The following is a 15632-nucleotide window of genomic DNA, read 5'->3' as shown; positions in this document are numbered from 1 at the left end:
GAACAAGAGTAAGAATAGCGAGTAAAAAGTAGGCAGCTTTTGAATGGTCTTATTTGGCTGATATTAAGCCAGATCTGCTTGTTTATTTTTAAAGAACCTCTATGAATTTGATTTGTTCTAAATACTGAATAATTTCTTGATAAATTGTTAAATGGAATTTTGTAACTACTTGTAGAATTTGTCTTTCTTTTGCTTGAGTCTGGTTGTACATTAGGTACCACGACAAAGGTGCAAAGGTTTCCTTGAACTCTTATTAGATATGTGAACTGAATCTAATAAGTGAACCTTCAAAGATATAGAAGTTTGTTTATTTTTTTTTTATTTTTTTTTTTAATCTTGTCCCTTAAAATTGAGTAGGTAGATTCTTGTTTTGTATTTAGAAGTGTTCTTAGATGTTTGGCAGTTAGCAAGCAAAGTTGCTGCTCATTTTTCAGTATAGTTCTAAAGATCATGTTAATAATAATCCTAGTTGGCTTCTTGGTAGGCTTGGTTTCTGGTGTTGCATGTGTCTCACAACAAATTGAAAATGTTGATTTAACCACTAACTATAATAGTGTAGTAGAGATTAAATTAACACACATGGATGGGTCCGTAGATCATTTTAAGGACAGTGTATATTCTAATTAGTGAATTAGAATATGCTGAAATAATGATTTTCTTGCAATATTGTTGTTCGTGTTCTTCACAGTCAAGAGTTTCTAGAGCCATTTCCTACTTGTTATAATGTTTCGTCGGGTGAACGTACTGAAATTAATGATTTTGAGTCTATTTCTAAACATTTTAGATTGGTAATAACATGTAATCTACGACATATGACTAAAATGTTTGTATGTAATGTGAATGAAAGGGCAAATTAATTTACTTGAGAATATGTGAATATGAATTAGTATAAAGTGGGAAGAAGCTAGAGAGATTGAGTTTAGGTTAGACCAAAGATAATTTTAGGAATTGAAAAATAGGTTGAAAGTAGAGTAAGTGGTGTGTGTAGTGCACGAGTAATCTCAGAGTAAGGGGGCTATAGAAGTGGCTGGAAAGAGTGTGTGTGACCAGAGTTATGTAGTTGATTATGAGTTCCTGACTGGTGAAGGACCAACTTGTAGAGGAATCTATTATAAATTGCTTGTTTAATTTCCTGTGTAACTGGATGGGAAGCTGCTGTCTTGCCTTAGTTTTTCTTTATGTTAATAATGTGAATGAAATAAGTGAAAAGGATGATAATAGTCTTGAAGAGTGAAATGTGACTTTGGACAAGTACGAATGGATTGGTTTGATGTTTTTACACCTCCTGTTGGCGTGGCTTTGAATGATGTGAAAATAAAAAAAGCTATCTACCTCTGTGGATAGTTTGGCTTAAAACACTGTAGGTGTATTACAGCATATTTATGAAGATTTAATGTCTATGCGTGCTATGGTAATTCAAAATCATCTTACGTTTGACACTGTTCCTGCAAATGAAGGTGGAGCCCTGCATATCTTATGGGTTCAAAAGTGTTGCTCATTCATACTTGATAATAGCAAGCTCATTAATGATTAATAATTTTACTAATGTTTTGAATGAGCCATGGACTCTTGAGTATTTATCGTGGCAGACAGTCAGATCATGATTTAGTGAGATTGTAAAAGGGAAAACAAATGTTAGTGAATGGTGTTTTGATGCCAGTGGAAGCTTGTTTTGGAAATTCATAACCCCCTTAATAATTATTCCTATTTGTATACTCAGTCTCATTGTTTTACTTAAATGTTTAGAAATAATTTCTTTTAAGAAGGATCTAAATTCTGGTTGTAAGAAGGTGTTGTCTGTAGGAAAAAGGAAGAGAGATGATATTGAATTGGAGAACATTGAAGCATGTGGCTATGAAATGTGAAGATTTTGGATGAATTGAGACGTGAGAAGCTGCAGATGAAAAACAATATTATGAATTGATTTAGAATAGTGTACATTGTGGTGATTTATTCATCAGAGGGGGAATTTGTTATTGCAAATTTCTGATTAGTAAATAACTGTTTAGTTGCATGAATGATTTGCCTTTGAATTTAATTTACTACATTTGATGCAACCGTGTTTACTTCAGTTGGCCAGACTAGGTCCTAATTCCAGTTTGGATTTTGAAACATGACCATGTTATCATTTTTACTGTTGCCATACACAGCAACGTGTGCACTGAAATGTTACTGAGTGTATTGTGTACTGTGATTGACATTTCCTTTCATAATAAGATGTTGCTGTTTATGAGCGCCAGAGGAAGCTTTCCTCTCAAAATGTTGATATTCAAGGTTCTTTCTGTTCTTCTTGCTTGTAGCTCAATTATACCATTTATTTATTTGATATGTGTGTCATTGTTTTACATGTAGCAAGATTTCTTACTGTCACAACCAATGACATTAGGGTGAAAGGGGACTGATTATTACTCATTTAGGTGGAGGTAAAGGGTATTGTTGAATTTTATTCAGTATGATTTGCCAAGCGTATGTATCATTTTACTCATGCCTGATTTTGTTGCGTATTTCACTATAAAAGAGGGCTCATTTGAGGTGATCCAGTGAGTAAGCAGAGTAAGTATTGGAGAATAGCTTACCGTGATTCTTAGAGGAGACTCACATCAATCTTAGGCCTGACTTTTACTCCGACTTCCTGCTGCATTTGCCTGAGCTTTACGCAAATTCCCTGTGCATGAAGTCATTATGATTTTGATTAACTTTATTTTTGCATTCTTTAAGGATCTGAAACTTTTAATGAACCTTAATGGTTTCTAATTTTTAGATTTTCCCAAGAAGGGTTATTCTGATTTACAATGGGATTTGTTGTCAATCCCTCCAACTTTTTAAGAGGGAAGTTTCCTCAAATATTCATGAGGACAACACCACCCTGACCCTGCGCAGTCATTTATCTTTAGATTATCTCCTAATATAGTGTCATAAGGCATGTGGAATATCCTTTTGAGATGATCAGAGATGTTAGCAGGAATGAACACAAGCCTGTATTTATTGAATAATTCTGCACACTGTGTTAAGTCTTGGTGCTACATATGGCACATAGAGCATTGGTGTGCTTCATTTGTGCTGATTACGGTTGCCATGGACACCCATTTTATGCTAAAGTGACTCACCCAGAATAACAAGCCGTTTCTTGTAGCTCCTGTACTAATAATAAAGGGTAAAGGGGGTGGTGTGGTGGATAAAATACACAATTATATTTGTGAAGGTTAGTCAAATAGTGCTATTCCAACTCGGCTGGCTAGTTCCCTGGTCATGTGAATGCTAGAGGGGCCTCTTTCACCATGTCATGAAAGACATTGTTTCCAGTCATGAAAGTTTCACTCACAAATCATCGCTAACAGTATATTTGTCTATTTACTTAAATTGAAGCGATGCAAGACTACAACATCTAGAATGCATTAAGTTGTCAATGAGTGAGGTAATCACAAATGGTCGGAAGTGTTGCATGCTGCAGTGGTGTATGGATTTGTCTTTGTGGACTCCGTCTGTGGCACGGCCCAAATATCTGAGTGGAAATGCCATTAATATTGAATGGCTTGATGTGAGACCTGACCTGGCCTGAGTTATTTTATTTATTGAAAATAAATCAAATGTGTATTAATAAAAGTGGAAACTTATGACCTGTTACAAAAAGCTGGAATAACTGAAACAGGACATTAATTGTTCTTATATTGTTTTTGAATTGTCTGATTATACTGAAATTAAGAAAGCCTTTTTGTTGGCCCCGTTTTCAGAACTTCCTTATGGAAGTTGTAACAAAAACAGTATTGAAATAAGTCATTGTTTGTGTACAGTTGATTTAAAAAAAATTATGCTCAAAGAAAGCAAAATGTTCTTGGCTTTATTTCATTTACCATCTTATGGTTTAAGAAGGGCATTTTTTCATGGATATTATTTATTGGAGAGAACATACAAATATTTCTAGCTGAGCTTGAAAATTCTAAAAAAAGAAACAAAAAAAACACACCACTGTTTTAGTTTTTCAGTAGTTGCACTTTCACTTTAATGCCTACATTTTGCTGTCTTTTTGACTTTAAATTATCTTGCTATCACTTGTATCCAATAATTTAATAGAAATACTTTTTTTCTTTCTTGTCCTAGGATAGTGACGATGGAGTTCTATGGAAAGAATGACCTCACATTAGGAGTATTTTTAGAAAGATATTGTTTCAGGTATGTCAAGTCTTTTAAATGCTTTCCTTTCCAGCATTGTTACTCTTTCCATTAACCACCTTATGTAAAATTTTCCATTTTTAGTTTTTCATCAGTAAAAGTTTGAAACATTCCAGCCTAAAACCATATATCATGAGTTATAATTAATTAATATGACAATATTAATACATGACTGTTTACTTAGTGCTTTTTCATGTCTGCCACACACGATTGTGGTTACAGATATTAGTACTAGCTAACTGGAGGGTACTTATGTTATCCAATTAAGAAGTAGAAACTAGTCACATAATATGAGAAGCAGGACATTAGAGAGGCTTAAGGGGCAGTGAAAGGAAAGAGGAGTGCGGAATGTTAGGGATACTTAAAACACAATCTTTTCCAAACTAATCAACCTTTTTAGGGCCTTCAAAATGTAGACGAGAAAAAGTGTGTTTTTTCTGTGTGTGCATGTAAAAATCCAGATTGAAATCCGCCAGACAACTCACAATACCCGACTGAAAGCACTTGTACCCAACTATTTACTACAGAATTCATTTTTAGGGGGGGTATAACACCTCACCCCACTTCAGCCCCTGCCCCAAAGCTCTGCCCTAGGATATTTCTACCCCTACCCTTTGGTCCCAGTACAACATGTGACATTTAACAGTTGAGAAGGAAACTCGGGTACCTGTGTTTGCAAATATAAGATGAGAATTTGAAATATAGTTCACAGCTGTGCATTCTGCCAGTAGCTCTTTTGAACCTACAATGAATCCAAGCGAATGGTAAGTGTAGGACATTGGCTCTGTATATACTATTTCAAAGTAAGAAATAGTGTGCACAGAGTCCAAGGGTTCCCCTTAGAGGTAAGATAGTGGCAAAATTAGATAATTCGAATGCTCTATTTTGTGGTAGTGTGGTCAAGCAGTAGGCTTATCAGAGGGTAGTGTTAAGTATTTGTTGTACACACACAGGCAATAAATGAGGAACACACACTCAAAGACTTACTCCAGGCCAATAGGTTTTTATATAGAAAAATATATTTTCTTAGTTTATTTTAAGAACCACTGGTTCAAGATTTTAAGTAAATACATAAAATGCAAGGTATTCCACACAGGTAAGTTAGGAACTTTGAATAAAAGCAATATCATATACAGTCTTTGTTAAAATGGCAATAAGCTATTTTAAAAATGTGGACACAGTGCAAAAATCAACAGTTCCTGGGGGAGGTAAGTAAAGGTTAGATTGTGAGGTAAGTAAGAAACTTACAAGTCTCTGTTCCTGGGCATAGGCAGCCCACCATTGGGGGTTCAAGACAACCCCAAAGTTACTACACCAGCAGCTCAGGGCCGGTCAGGTGCAGAAGTCAAAGAGGTGCCCAACACGCATGGGTGTCTATGGAGAACAGGGATGCTCCGGTTCCAGTCTGCTCCGGTTCTAGTCTGCCAGCAGGTAAGTACCCGCGTCCTCGGGGTCAGACCAGGGGGGTTTTGTAGAGCACTGGGGGGGGACACAAGTAGGCACACAAAAATCACCCTCAGCGGCACAGGGGCTGCCGGGTGCAGTGTGCAAAGCAGGCGTCGGGTTTTAGATAGGAAACAATGGAGGGACTCGGGTGTCACTCTAATGGTGCTGGCAGGCACGGGGGGGCTTCTCAGGCCAGCCACCCCTTAGGCTAGGCAGAGGGTCGCCTGGGGGTCACTCCTGCACTGAAGATCCTTCTGATCCTGGGGGCTGTGGGTGCAGTGCTTGGTCCAGGCGTCAGGTCCCTTGTTACAGGCAGTCGCAGTCAGGGGAAGCCTCTGGATTCTTTCTGCAGGCATCGCTGTGGAGTTCCAGGGGGGTCGTCTTGTGCGACTCACCGGGTCGCAGTAGCTGGGGAGTCCTCCCTGTGGTGTTGGTTCTCTGGATCTCGAGCCGGGGGCATCGGATGGAGAGTGTGAAGTCTCACGCTTCCGGCGGGAAGAGTGAGTTCTTTGAAAGTTGCTTCTTTGTTGCAAAGATGTAGCTGTTTTTGAGCAGAGCCACTGCTCAAAGGAGTTTCTTGGTCCTGGGGGTCAGGGCAGTCCTCTGAGGCTTCAGAGGTCACTGGTCCCTGTTGGATGTGTCGCTGGTTGCAGGTTTTCGACTCTGGAGACAGGCCGGTAGGGCTGGGACCAAAGCAGTTGTCGTCGTCTGTGCAGGCTTATAGTTCAGCAGTCCTTCTTCTTTAGTTCAGGTTGCAGAAATCTGATTTCCTGGGTTCTGGGGTGGCCCTAAATACTAAATGTAGGGGTGTGTTTAGGTCTGGGAGGGCAGTAGACAATGGTTACTGTCCTGGAGGGTGGCTACACCCTCTTTGTGCCTCCTCCCTGTGGGCAGGGCGGCACATCCCTAATCCTATTGGGGGAATCCTCCAAAACTAAGATGGAGGATTTCTAAAGGCAGGGGTCACCTCAGCTCAGAGCTCCTTGTTTTCCTAATTATCTCCTCCAGCCTTGCTGACATAAGTGGGGGCAGTGGCTGGAGGGGCGGGCATCTCCACTAGCTGTGATGCCCTGGGATGCTGTAACAAAGGGGGTGAGTCTTTGAGACTCACCGCCAGGTGTTACAGTTCCTGCAGTTTGGGGTAGGAGAAGAGCATTTTCAGTTTGCTGTGCTCACCTTTAGTCTCACTAATGCCCCTTGGATGTTCACAAAAGAGATAGCAGTGGTGGTAGCGCAGCTTCTGAGGTCAGGGGGGTGTGAGCGGGTATCAGCTTCCCTTACCTTGATGCATGATACTTGAGGGCTCATCCCAAGCAGTCGTCAACCGCTTCCATACTCTGGTGAACGTCCTGTCATCTTTGGGGTTCACCATCAACATGCTGAAGTCACTCTTGGCTCCTTCCCAGGCGCTTCTCTTCATTGGAGCCAAAATGGACACAGTTCAGTTTCATACTTTTCCCTCAGGAAAGAGTCCAGGACATTCAAGCTATGAGGTCGATCTTTCTGCCTCAGTCCTGGATTTCAGTGCGGTCAACTCTGAGGCTGCAGGGACTGATGGTCTCTTGCATCCTGCTGGTTGAGCACGCCAGGGGACATATGTGGGATTTGCAGTGGGATCTGAAGTCCGTGAGCCCAACATTAAGTGGACTTCACCAACCATGTCCAAATTACAGAGGAGACTGCAAAAGATCTGCAGTGGTGGCTACTGGACCGTGATTGGGTCAGCAGCAAACCTCTCTCTCCCCCACTCAAAGCTGTAAGTGGTGACAGATGCATGACTTCTGGGCTGGGGCGGCCACCTGGGAGAGATGGAGATCAGAGACCTCTGGTTTCTGGTAGAGTCCCGGCTCTATATCAACTTTCTGGAGTTGAGGGCCATCTGCTTTGTGCTTAAAGCCTTCCTGCCATTCATCAAAGGGAGGCTGGTACATATACTCAGGAACACGACCAACACCATGTGGTACTGCAACTAACAGGGCACGCTGGGGGTCTCAACCCTCTGCCCGGAGGCCTTGTTCCTCTAGAAATGGCTGGGCTGCCAGGGAATCTTCCTGCTGGTGACACACCTGCTGGGCTGATTGAAAACCAGGATAGATGAATACAGTCGTCGGCCCCTAGCGTATCACAAGTGGCTGTTACAATAGGAGGTGGATTAAGTTCTCTTCTGCAAATGGGGAGAGCTTTGGCTCAACCTGTTTGCCACCTGTTTGTTTCTTCCGCAAGTGGAATTTGGGTTTCCTGTTTGCCTTTCTGCGACTACCACTCTTGCCCTAAGTTCTCGAGAAGATCAGGTGAGACTGGGCCCGAGTCAACTTAGTGGCTCTGGACTGGGTACGCAGAGTATCCACGGTATCCAGAATTCCTGGCCTTGAGCATCCACCCTCCTATCAGGCTGCTGCTCTAGGAGGATCTGCTGTTGTAGCAGAAGTGTTGGGTTCTCCACTGCCAGCCCCAGCAACCTCCACCTTCAAGTATGGCTATTGAGCGGCAACAGCTCAACACCTTTGACCTTCCTCTGAAAGTAGTTGTCACATTGATAGCCAGGTGCACCACTACTAAAACTATATCCGCTGTTGTTTGCCAAAAATTTGTGACTAGATGCAATACTTTCCAGTTTGAGCCCCTCCAAGCCAAACTGTTTGATGTTTTGTTATTTGTTCTGTCTCTCGCCTCACAAAGGCTTTGCTAATGGTACAGTTAAGGGTTATCTTTCGGCTCTGTGGTTTTTTGGAGTTACCGGATTTGTTTAAATCACCAGTTTCGGTGCAGTTTTTAAAAGAATTGCAACATGCTTCCCCCTCTCCATTTGTTTTGCCCCAGTAGGACCTCAATCTCATCCTCACTTATTTAATCGGTAGATCATCAAAACAGTGTTCCTCATTGCCATTACGGTGTACAAGTGAGCTTCAGGCTCTGTGTTCATCCACCGTACACCACGTACTTCCCCGATAAGCTGGATTTGTGAACTAGTGGATCCTTTTTGCTGAAAGTTGTAATGCTGTTCCACTTCGGCTGAACCATCACCCTGCTAGTGCTCTATGCTCTGCCTCACCCACTTAAGGAGGAGGAGATACTCCATTACTTGGACCCCAAGAGAGCACAAGGCTTCTATATTGGTCGTGCCAAAGACCACCCGGTTGTCAGTCAGCTCTTTGTGGGGTTTGCTAGAGAGAAAAAACAAGTAAAGCTGTACAGAAGCATACCATGTCACACTGGATCGTGCTGTACATTAAGATTAGCTACTCAGTGGTTAAGAATCAGCCTTCAGAAGGTCTGCTTGCCCATTTCACCAGGGCCAAGCTGGCTACAATTGTGTTAAGAGTCCCTGTCCTACACAGCCACCAGGTAGCTACATGGGTGTCCTTCAGTACTTTCATGGAACACTGTTGTCTGGACAGCCAAGTCCACAGAGAAGGCAGTTTGCCACTTGGTCCTGCAGGACTTTGTGGTTTGAGTCCTTTTACAGCCCATCGCCAATCGAGTACTGCTTTGGTATCTATACAGAAGATTAGGAATCTGAGGCTAGAAGTCTCTATCAGAAGAACAAATTACTTACCTCCGGTAACACTGTTGCTGGCGGTGACTCTATTAAGCTGAAGATTACTCACCAACCCTCCCATCTTCCTCATTCTATGAGAGGACTCTACCCATTATAAGATCCCAAGTCTAGGATTTTGCACACTGGTCTATCCATTTCCTTTTGCGGCTCCACGTCTAGAAGTGCTTACAGTCTTGAAAGCAGCTGACATCAGCATGTGGAGTGGTGTCTATATAGACCCTGCACATCACTTCTAGAGTGGAACAACATCAGTGCGGAGCAGTATGGTGCCACCTTCTGGCATGCAGAGGTACTAGGGAAAAGGTTTCGCATCCAGTCTGACGCCTGGGGAATTTTCAAAGGGTGAGAAATCTGTGGCTAGATAGTCTCTAGCAGAAATAGTTACTGAAAGTAACTTGTTCTATAAACTCTTAACAAACATACACTGCCATAATGTCATCCCAGGATGGCAGTGGGTTATCCACGGGTCAAGGCTTCTTAAGGCATCTATCCATCCATCTGGGGTGTCCTCAAATACCCCAGTTGGTTAGGTGCTATCCTAAATTAAACATGAGATGCCTGTAATTTTTTTCACCTTCATTGAGTTTGTGTAATTTTTTTAAAAGACTGGTCGCTATAGTTCTTTTCAAATTATTTTTTTTAACATCTCCCGATTGCCGTCATTATTTTTTGTGAACAGTTCAAGAGCATGACAATTATTTATTTTACTTGAACTGTGATCAAGAGTTCATATCGCTAAACTTTTTTATTTTTTAATGAAAGAGCTTTTAGGCGGCACATGGCCAAATGGGCTGGCTTACAAACTCCGATATTGAACAGTATGCACCCTTATTTAAATACCTCAAGATTCCCTTCTTATGTCACCACTCAACTGAGACTGAAATACTGAGGGAGTATGGCATTGTTATCTTCATCAGGAAGTTAAAGACCATGGTAGACTATCTGGTATTTAGGTACTGGGGTAATGGCTCTGAAATGCCCTGAACCCTGCTAAACAGAACTCTGTGCATGTGCACTGACCCTTAAAATGGTGTATGTTTAATTGGCTTGTCCCCAGTTGGCATAACCAGACTTACTTGTAAGACTCTAGTAAATGGTACCAGAGATACCTAAGTTGAGATGTCTCTTGTTGACTGTAGCACTAGTGTGTCCCCATAAGTAGGGCAAGGTAAAACATGGCTTCCAGTCTGCCACTGCAGTCTGGAAGGGCAGTTTAAAACTGATATCTCGACTTTGCCATTTAAAGTAATGACAAAGCCAAATCTCCCTTTTTAATATAGGTAAGTCACTCCTAAGTTAAGCATAGTGAAGCCTAAGGCAGGGTGCTTTATGTTAAAAAGCGGAACATGTACTTTAAAGTGTTCCAGCAGTAAAAACCTTAGATTGTCATTTTTACTGTGGAAAGGCTAGTAGCCATATTGGGAAGTACAGAGTTACAGCTGGCACCCCAGCCCTGCTTACTTCTGAATGGAACTACTAAGGTTAGTACTGCTTGGTAGCAAAAGAATCTGAAAGAGACTTTTAGTTGCAGATTACTTACCTTAGAATTTCCCCCAGGCGTCAGACTGGATCAGGAGATATTTCTTCGAGCAGTACCCCTGTGCGCCATCAGATGACGTTGGCTGACTTCACAGTCGTTGTTGTCGTCGACGTGATGTCACGGTCATGTATAGGCACCACCCCGGTGCGCTAACATAATTTCCTTTCTTTCCACGCCAGCCTACACACAGTTCTGGAGAAGAGCTACCCCTAGTCATTTTTTGACTAAGTGCAACACTTTTGTTGAAGACTTTTTGACAATTTTGGGGTGCTTCGAGGGATATCCCAGAAGTCCAGTTTTAAACCCTGCGACTCATGTCACCGAGTGATGTTGGTGACGGATCTGCATCTTGTCTGCCTTTGGTGTCTTGAGCATAACCACAACCCGAAGTCGTGCTCCGAGTGTCGGCCCATGAACCCGAAGGCTTTGAAGGAGCGGTCCCTGAAGCTCATGGCAGCCCGGCACCCGACTACTCATTGCTCCCGGTCTCGTTGGAGAGGAAGGTAATGAGACCACTTGCGGAGTCATCACCTCTCCTCTTCGTCCAAGTCATCTGGACGATTGGGTCACAAGAAAAAGACGTTAAAGGCCAAATGTTCTTCGACTTCACCCAGTCGCTCAGACGCCATGTGGGAAGAGTGTCGACGCTCTGGGCCTCCCCGACTTTCCGGCAGCCGGTGCCACCCTTGCCCAGTTGAAAGAGTTCTATGAGGCCATGTGTGTCATCTTTGGGCAGACAGACCCATCCTCAGTGCCTTCAGGCCCAAGAGAGTCAGTGAGGGCCCCCTCTGCTTCTGCCTCGGCTCTTGGGGGCACCTCCGATTCGCTTTTGGATCTGTACCGACACCGGTCGTGCCGACTTGACCTTCCTGGCATTGGGACAGACGTTGATGCTCCCCGATGTCGGTTGAGCCTGCAATAGACGTCGATCCTATACTTGTCCCCGATGACCAGGAGCCGGAATGGCAACGCTCAACGCTGATTCCGTTTTCTATGGGCTCTCCTGGGCCAGACCCTTCTCTCTATGGCTATGGATATGGGGACAGTGTAGAGGGGTTGCTGGACCCTTTAGAATACCAGCTTGACCCTGAAATGGACTGGGTTCAGTATTTGGGTGACACTAGTGGACTAGATACTTCTCCCTACATGGCATGCTTTCTCCTCCTACCGTGGCTACGGAGGAGGGAGCTTCATACTCCATGGTGGTAAGAAAGGCTGCTGAGGTTTTGGACCTCGCGCTTCCTTCTGTGGAGGTCAGGACTAACCTCCTGACCTAGGTGCTTCAGCCTGGGACTTCCACTTCGCAACCCCTCCCTTCCCTTTAATGAAGCCCTTACGGACCTCGTACTGGGTACCTGGTCCAAACCCAGCACAGGGACTCATGTGAATAGGACGGTTGCTGGCTGCTATCGCCCTGCTCCGACCAACTGAAATTCCTGACCCAGCATCCTACGCCTGAGAGCCTTGTTGTCCAGGCTTCCTCATCATCTGGCACATTTCCTTCTGCTCCCCTGGATAGGGAATCAAAAAGACTGGATAACTTTGGGAAGAAAATGTTTTCTTCCGCCAGTCTAGTGATGCGGTCCGTGAACACCGCATGCTTTTTGGGCCAGTACTCCCCTGCTCTCTAGGTTAGGGTTATGGTCAAGTAAGTGCTGCCTCAAGTCCTGTAGGAAGCCCGGGCGGTTCTCTCCCAAGGTGTTACAGACAGGAGAGATGCAGCAAAGTTCATGATTCGCTGTGGACTGGATACGACCGACTCACTAGTTGGATCAGTTGCATAGACAGGGGCCTCGAGGTGCCATGCCTGGTTGAGAACGTCTGGCTTTTCAGGGGATGTCCAGCAATCTTTAATGGACATCCCCTTTGATGACACCTGTCTCTTCAGATACAAAGCTGACTCTGTGCTTGATTGCTTTAAGGATTCCCAAGCTCCTCGCTCCCCACAGTCTGCCTTTTGTCCCTTTCGTGGCTTTGGAAGGGGCGCTCAACCCCATTCATTTCCACCCGGCCACCTCTGCGTGGCTGTGGACGCGGGATCCCACATGCTCGTGGATCAGGGAGCCAAGCCTTCCTAGTCCGTTGGAACATCCGGGACCAGATGGCAGCGGAATCCACCATCACCTGCCCCACTAGCAGTGCATCACCATGGACAGGTGGGTGTTGCAAATTGTCCGAAGGGGCTACTCCCTCCCCTTTGAGATTTCCCCTCCGGCCACGCCACCATCATTTGATCATCTGTCTGAGGATCATTTGACACTTCTCCGCAAGGAAGTCAAGAATCCCTTGGCCAAGGGAGCCATAGAGAGTGTCCCTGCACCAGAAGTTGGTTGTTAGTGTTATATTCCTGCTACTTTTTGGTGCCCAAAAAGGACAAGGGCCTTCGTCCTATCTTAGTTCTCTGGTCCCTCAATCTCTTCCTCAAGAAGAAGATCAAAATGTTAACTCTAGCTCAGGTCCTGTCTGCTCTGGACCCTGGAGACTGGCTGATAGCAATGGCCACATTCCCATCCTTCTGGCCCGCAGATGTTAATTGCGATTTGTGGTAGGTTGCAAGCACTTTCAGTTCACTGTGCTCCGCTTTGGTCTTACCAGCGCCCCTCAAGTATTCACAAAAGTGATGGTAGTAGTTGCAACTCATCTGCACAGGTTAGGGGTTTCAGTCGTCCCCCTACCTCGACGAGTGGCGGTTGAAGGCAAACTCACCCCAGGCTGTCATCTCCCACCTCCAGACTAGGGTGAACCTCCTGCATTCACTGTGGTTCACTATAAAAGTGCTGAAGTCACACCTGACTCACTCTCAGACGCTCCCTTCTATCGGAGCAGTTTTGGACACTGTGCAGTTTTCTGCTTATCCTCTTGAAAAGTGAGTCCAGGATATTCGGGCTATGATCCCAATGTTTCAGCCTCTTTCCTGGATTTCGGTGAGAAGGACTCTGAGGCTGGTGGGCCCTCATGGCTTCCTGCATCCTGCTGGTCTAACATGCCAGATGGCATATGTGGGCTCTGCAGTGGGACCTGAAGTTCCAGTTGTTGCAGCATCAGGGGAATGTCTCTGACATGGTCAAGATCTCAGAGGGGACTGCACTAGATCTGCACTTCAGATAGGGTCAGCAGCAGATCTCTCTTCCTTCCCCAACCAGATCTGACAGTACTGACAGATGTCAGTCCTTGGATGGGGTGGCCACATGGGAGAGTTGGAGATCAGAGGCCTCTAGTCTCCGGCGGAGTCCAGGCTCTAAATCAACATTTTGGAGCTCAGCATTGAAAGCATCCCTTCCCTCTGTCAATGGGGAAAGTGATGCAGGTGTTCACCGACAAGACCACTGCTATGTGGTACTGCAACAAGTAGGGCGGAGTGGGGTCATGGACCCTATGTCCAAAACATGGCTGGAACGCCAGGGCAGGCGAACTCCGCCGTCGATGCATATTTGATCACAAATGTCATCTCCATCCGGAGGTGGTGCAAGGTCTCTTTCAACAGTGGAGAGAGCCTTGGTTAGATCTGTTTGCCTCTGCAGAAGACTTGCAATGTCAGCAGTTTTTTTTCATGAGTGGAACTCAGGTCTTGTTTACGCCTTCCCGAGCTATTGAGCATGGCCATCGATCCTCCAATCAGACTGCCCCTTCGGAAGCATCTTCTGTCGCAGCAGCAGGGTCCTTCACCCAAACCTGTCCAGTCTCCGCCTTCTTGCATGGAGATTGAGCGGTGGCAGTTGACAACTTTCGACCTTCTGCCCGAAGTCTATGATGTTATCTTGGCAGCCAGGTGTCCCTCCACCTAGTAGGAACAAATTTGTGGCATGTTGTATTAACAAGTCTGTTGATCCCTTTTCTGCACCTCTCTTGGAGGTTCTCCTCTTCATTCTCTCTTGCCCAGCAGGGCTCTGCTCTGGGCTCCCTCAAGGGTTTTTTGTCTGCCATCTCTGCCTTTTTAAGGCTGCCAGACCAACCTTCTTTGTTAAAATCTCCCATTGTTGGGAGGTTTCTTAAGGGACTCACCCACATGTTCCATCCTATCCCATTCAAAATGCCCCAGTAGGATTTGAACTTGGTCTGCAAATAGCTTACGTGTGCTCCCCATCTCGAGGTGTTTCCTGGGGCTCTCGACTCTTAAACTGCCTTCTTGGGTGCCATTACCTCTGCTCTTAGAGTGAGTGAGCTTCAGGCTCTCTCTTTGAAGCCACCATTTCTAGCTGTACGTCCTGAAAAAGTGCTGCTTCGTACCAGGGCTTCCTTCCCAAAGTGGTGACATCTTTTCATGTAGGCCAATCAATCATCCTACCTACTTTTTACACACCCTCACATCCCCCTGGTGAGAAGGAGAGACTCCACCACCTGGATCCAAAAAGAGTGTTGTTGTTCTACCTAACTTGTACCAAAGGTTTCCAGGTGGAAGATCAACTCTTTATGGGTGATGTGGGTGTGAAGAAAGGGAGGATGGTGCAGAAGAGGACCATCTCACAATGGGTAGTCATTTCCATCAACATGTGCTACACTTTGGCAAAAAAGCAACCCCCTGAGGGTTTGTGTACTCATTCTACCTGGCAACTGCTGCTACCACAGCGTTAGCACACGGAGTTCCAGTCCTGGATATCTGCCAGGCAGCGACGTGGGCATCCCTCCACATGTTCACTGAACATTACTGCCTGGATAGTCAGGTCCGCAGAGACGGCTACTTCAACCGTTTGGTGCTGCAGGACTTTTTGATGTGATCTTAGTTCGAAGCCTACCACTGATGATGGTATTGCTGTGGTATCTATTCTAAGGTAAGGAATCTGCAACCTAGAAGTCTTTATCCCATGAACAAGTAACTTACCTTCTGTAACTATATGTCTGGTAGAGACATATTCTAGTTGCAGACTCCTTACCGACCCACCCATCCTCCCCGCACTGCAAACTGATTTCTAGGGACAG

General features: G+C 44.7%; 1 protein-coding gene across 3 annotated transcripts in view; it reads left to right on the top strand.

The window, feature by feature from the left end:
* PIKFYVE (phosphoinositide kinase, FYVE-type zinc finger containing) overlaps positions 1-15632 on the top strand; it is a 1212885-nt gene that overhangs the window by 545071 nt on the left and 652182 nt on the right. For all 3 annotated transcript variants that reach the window (XM_069225943.1, XM_069225942.1, XM_069225940.1), the window contains one exon: positions 4099-4170. In XM_069225943.1, the coding sequence (XP_069082044.1) occupies positions 4099-4170 (72 nt within the window). The remainder of the gene's footprint in view (positions 1-4098; positions 4171-15632) is intronic.

The sequence above is a fragment of the Pleurodeles waltl genome, chromosome 3_1 (assembly GCF_031143425.1).
Source record: "Pleurodeles waltl isolate 20211129_DDA chromosome 3_1, aPleWal1.hap1.20221129, whole genome shotgun sequence".
Classification (NCBI taxonomy): domain Eukaryota; kingdom Metazoa; phylum Chordata; class Amphibia; order Caudata; family Salamandridae; genus Pleurodeles; species Pleurodeles waltl.
The sequence above is the reverse complement of the archived record's forward strand: the minus strand, read 5'-3'. Positions and strand labels throughout refer to the sequence as shown.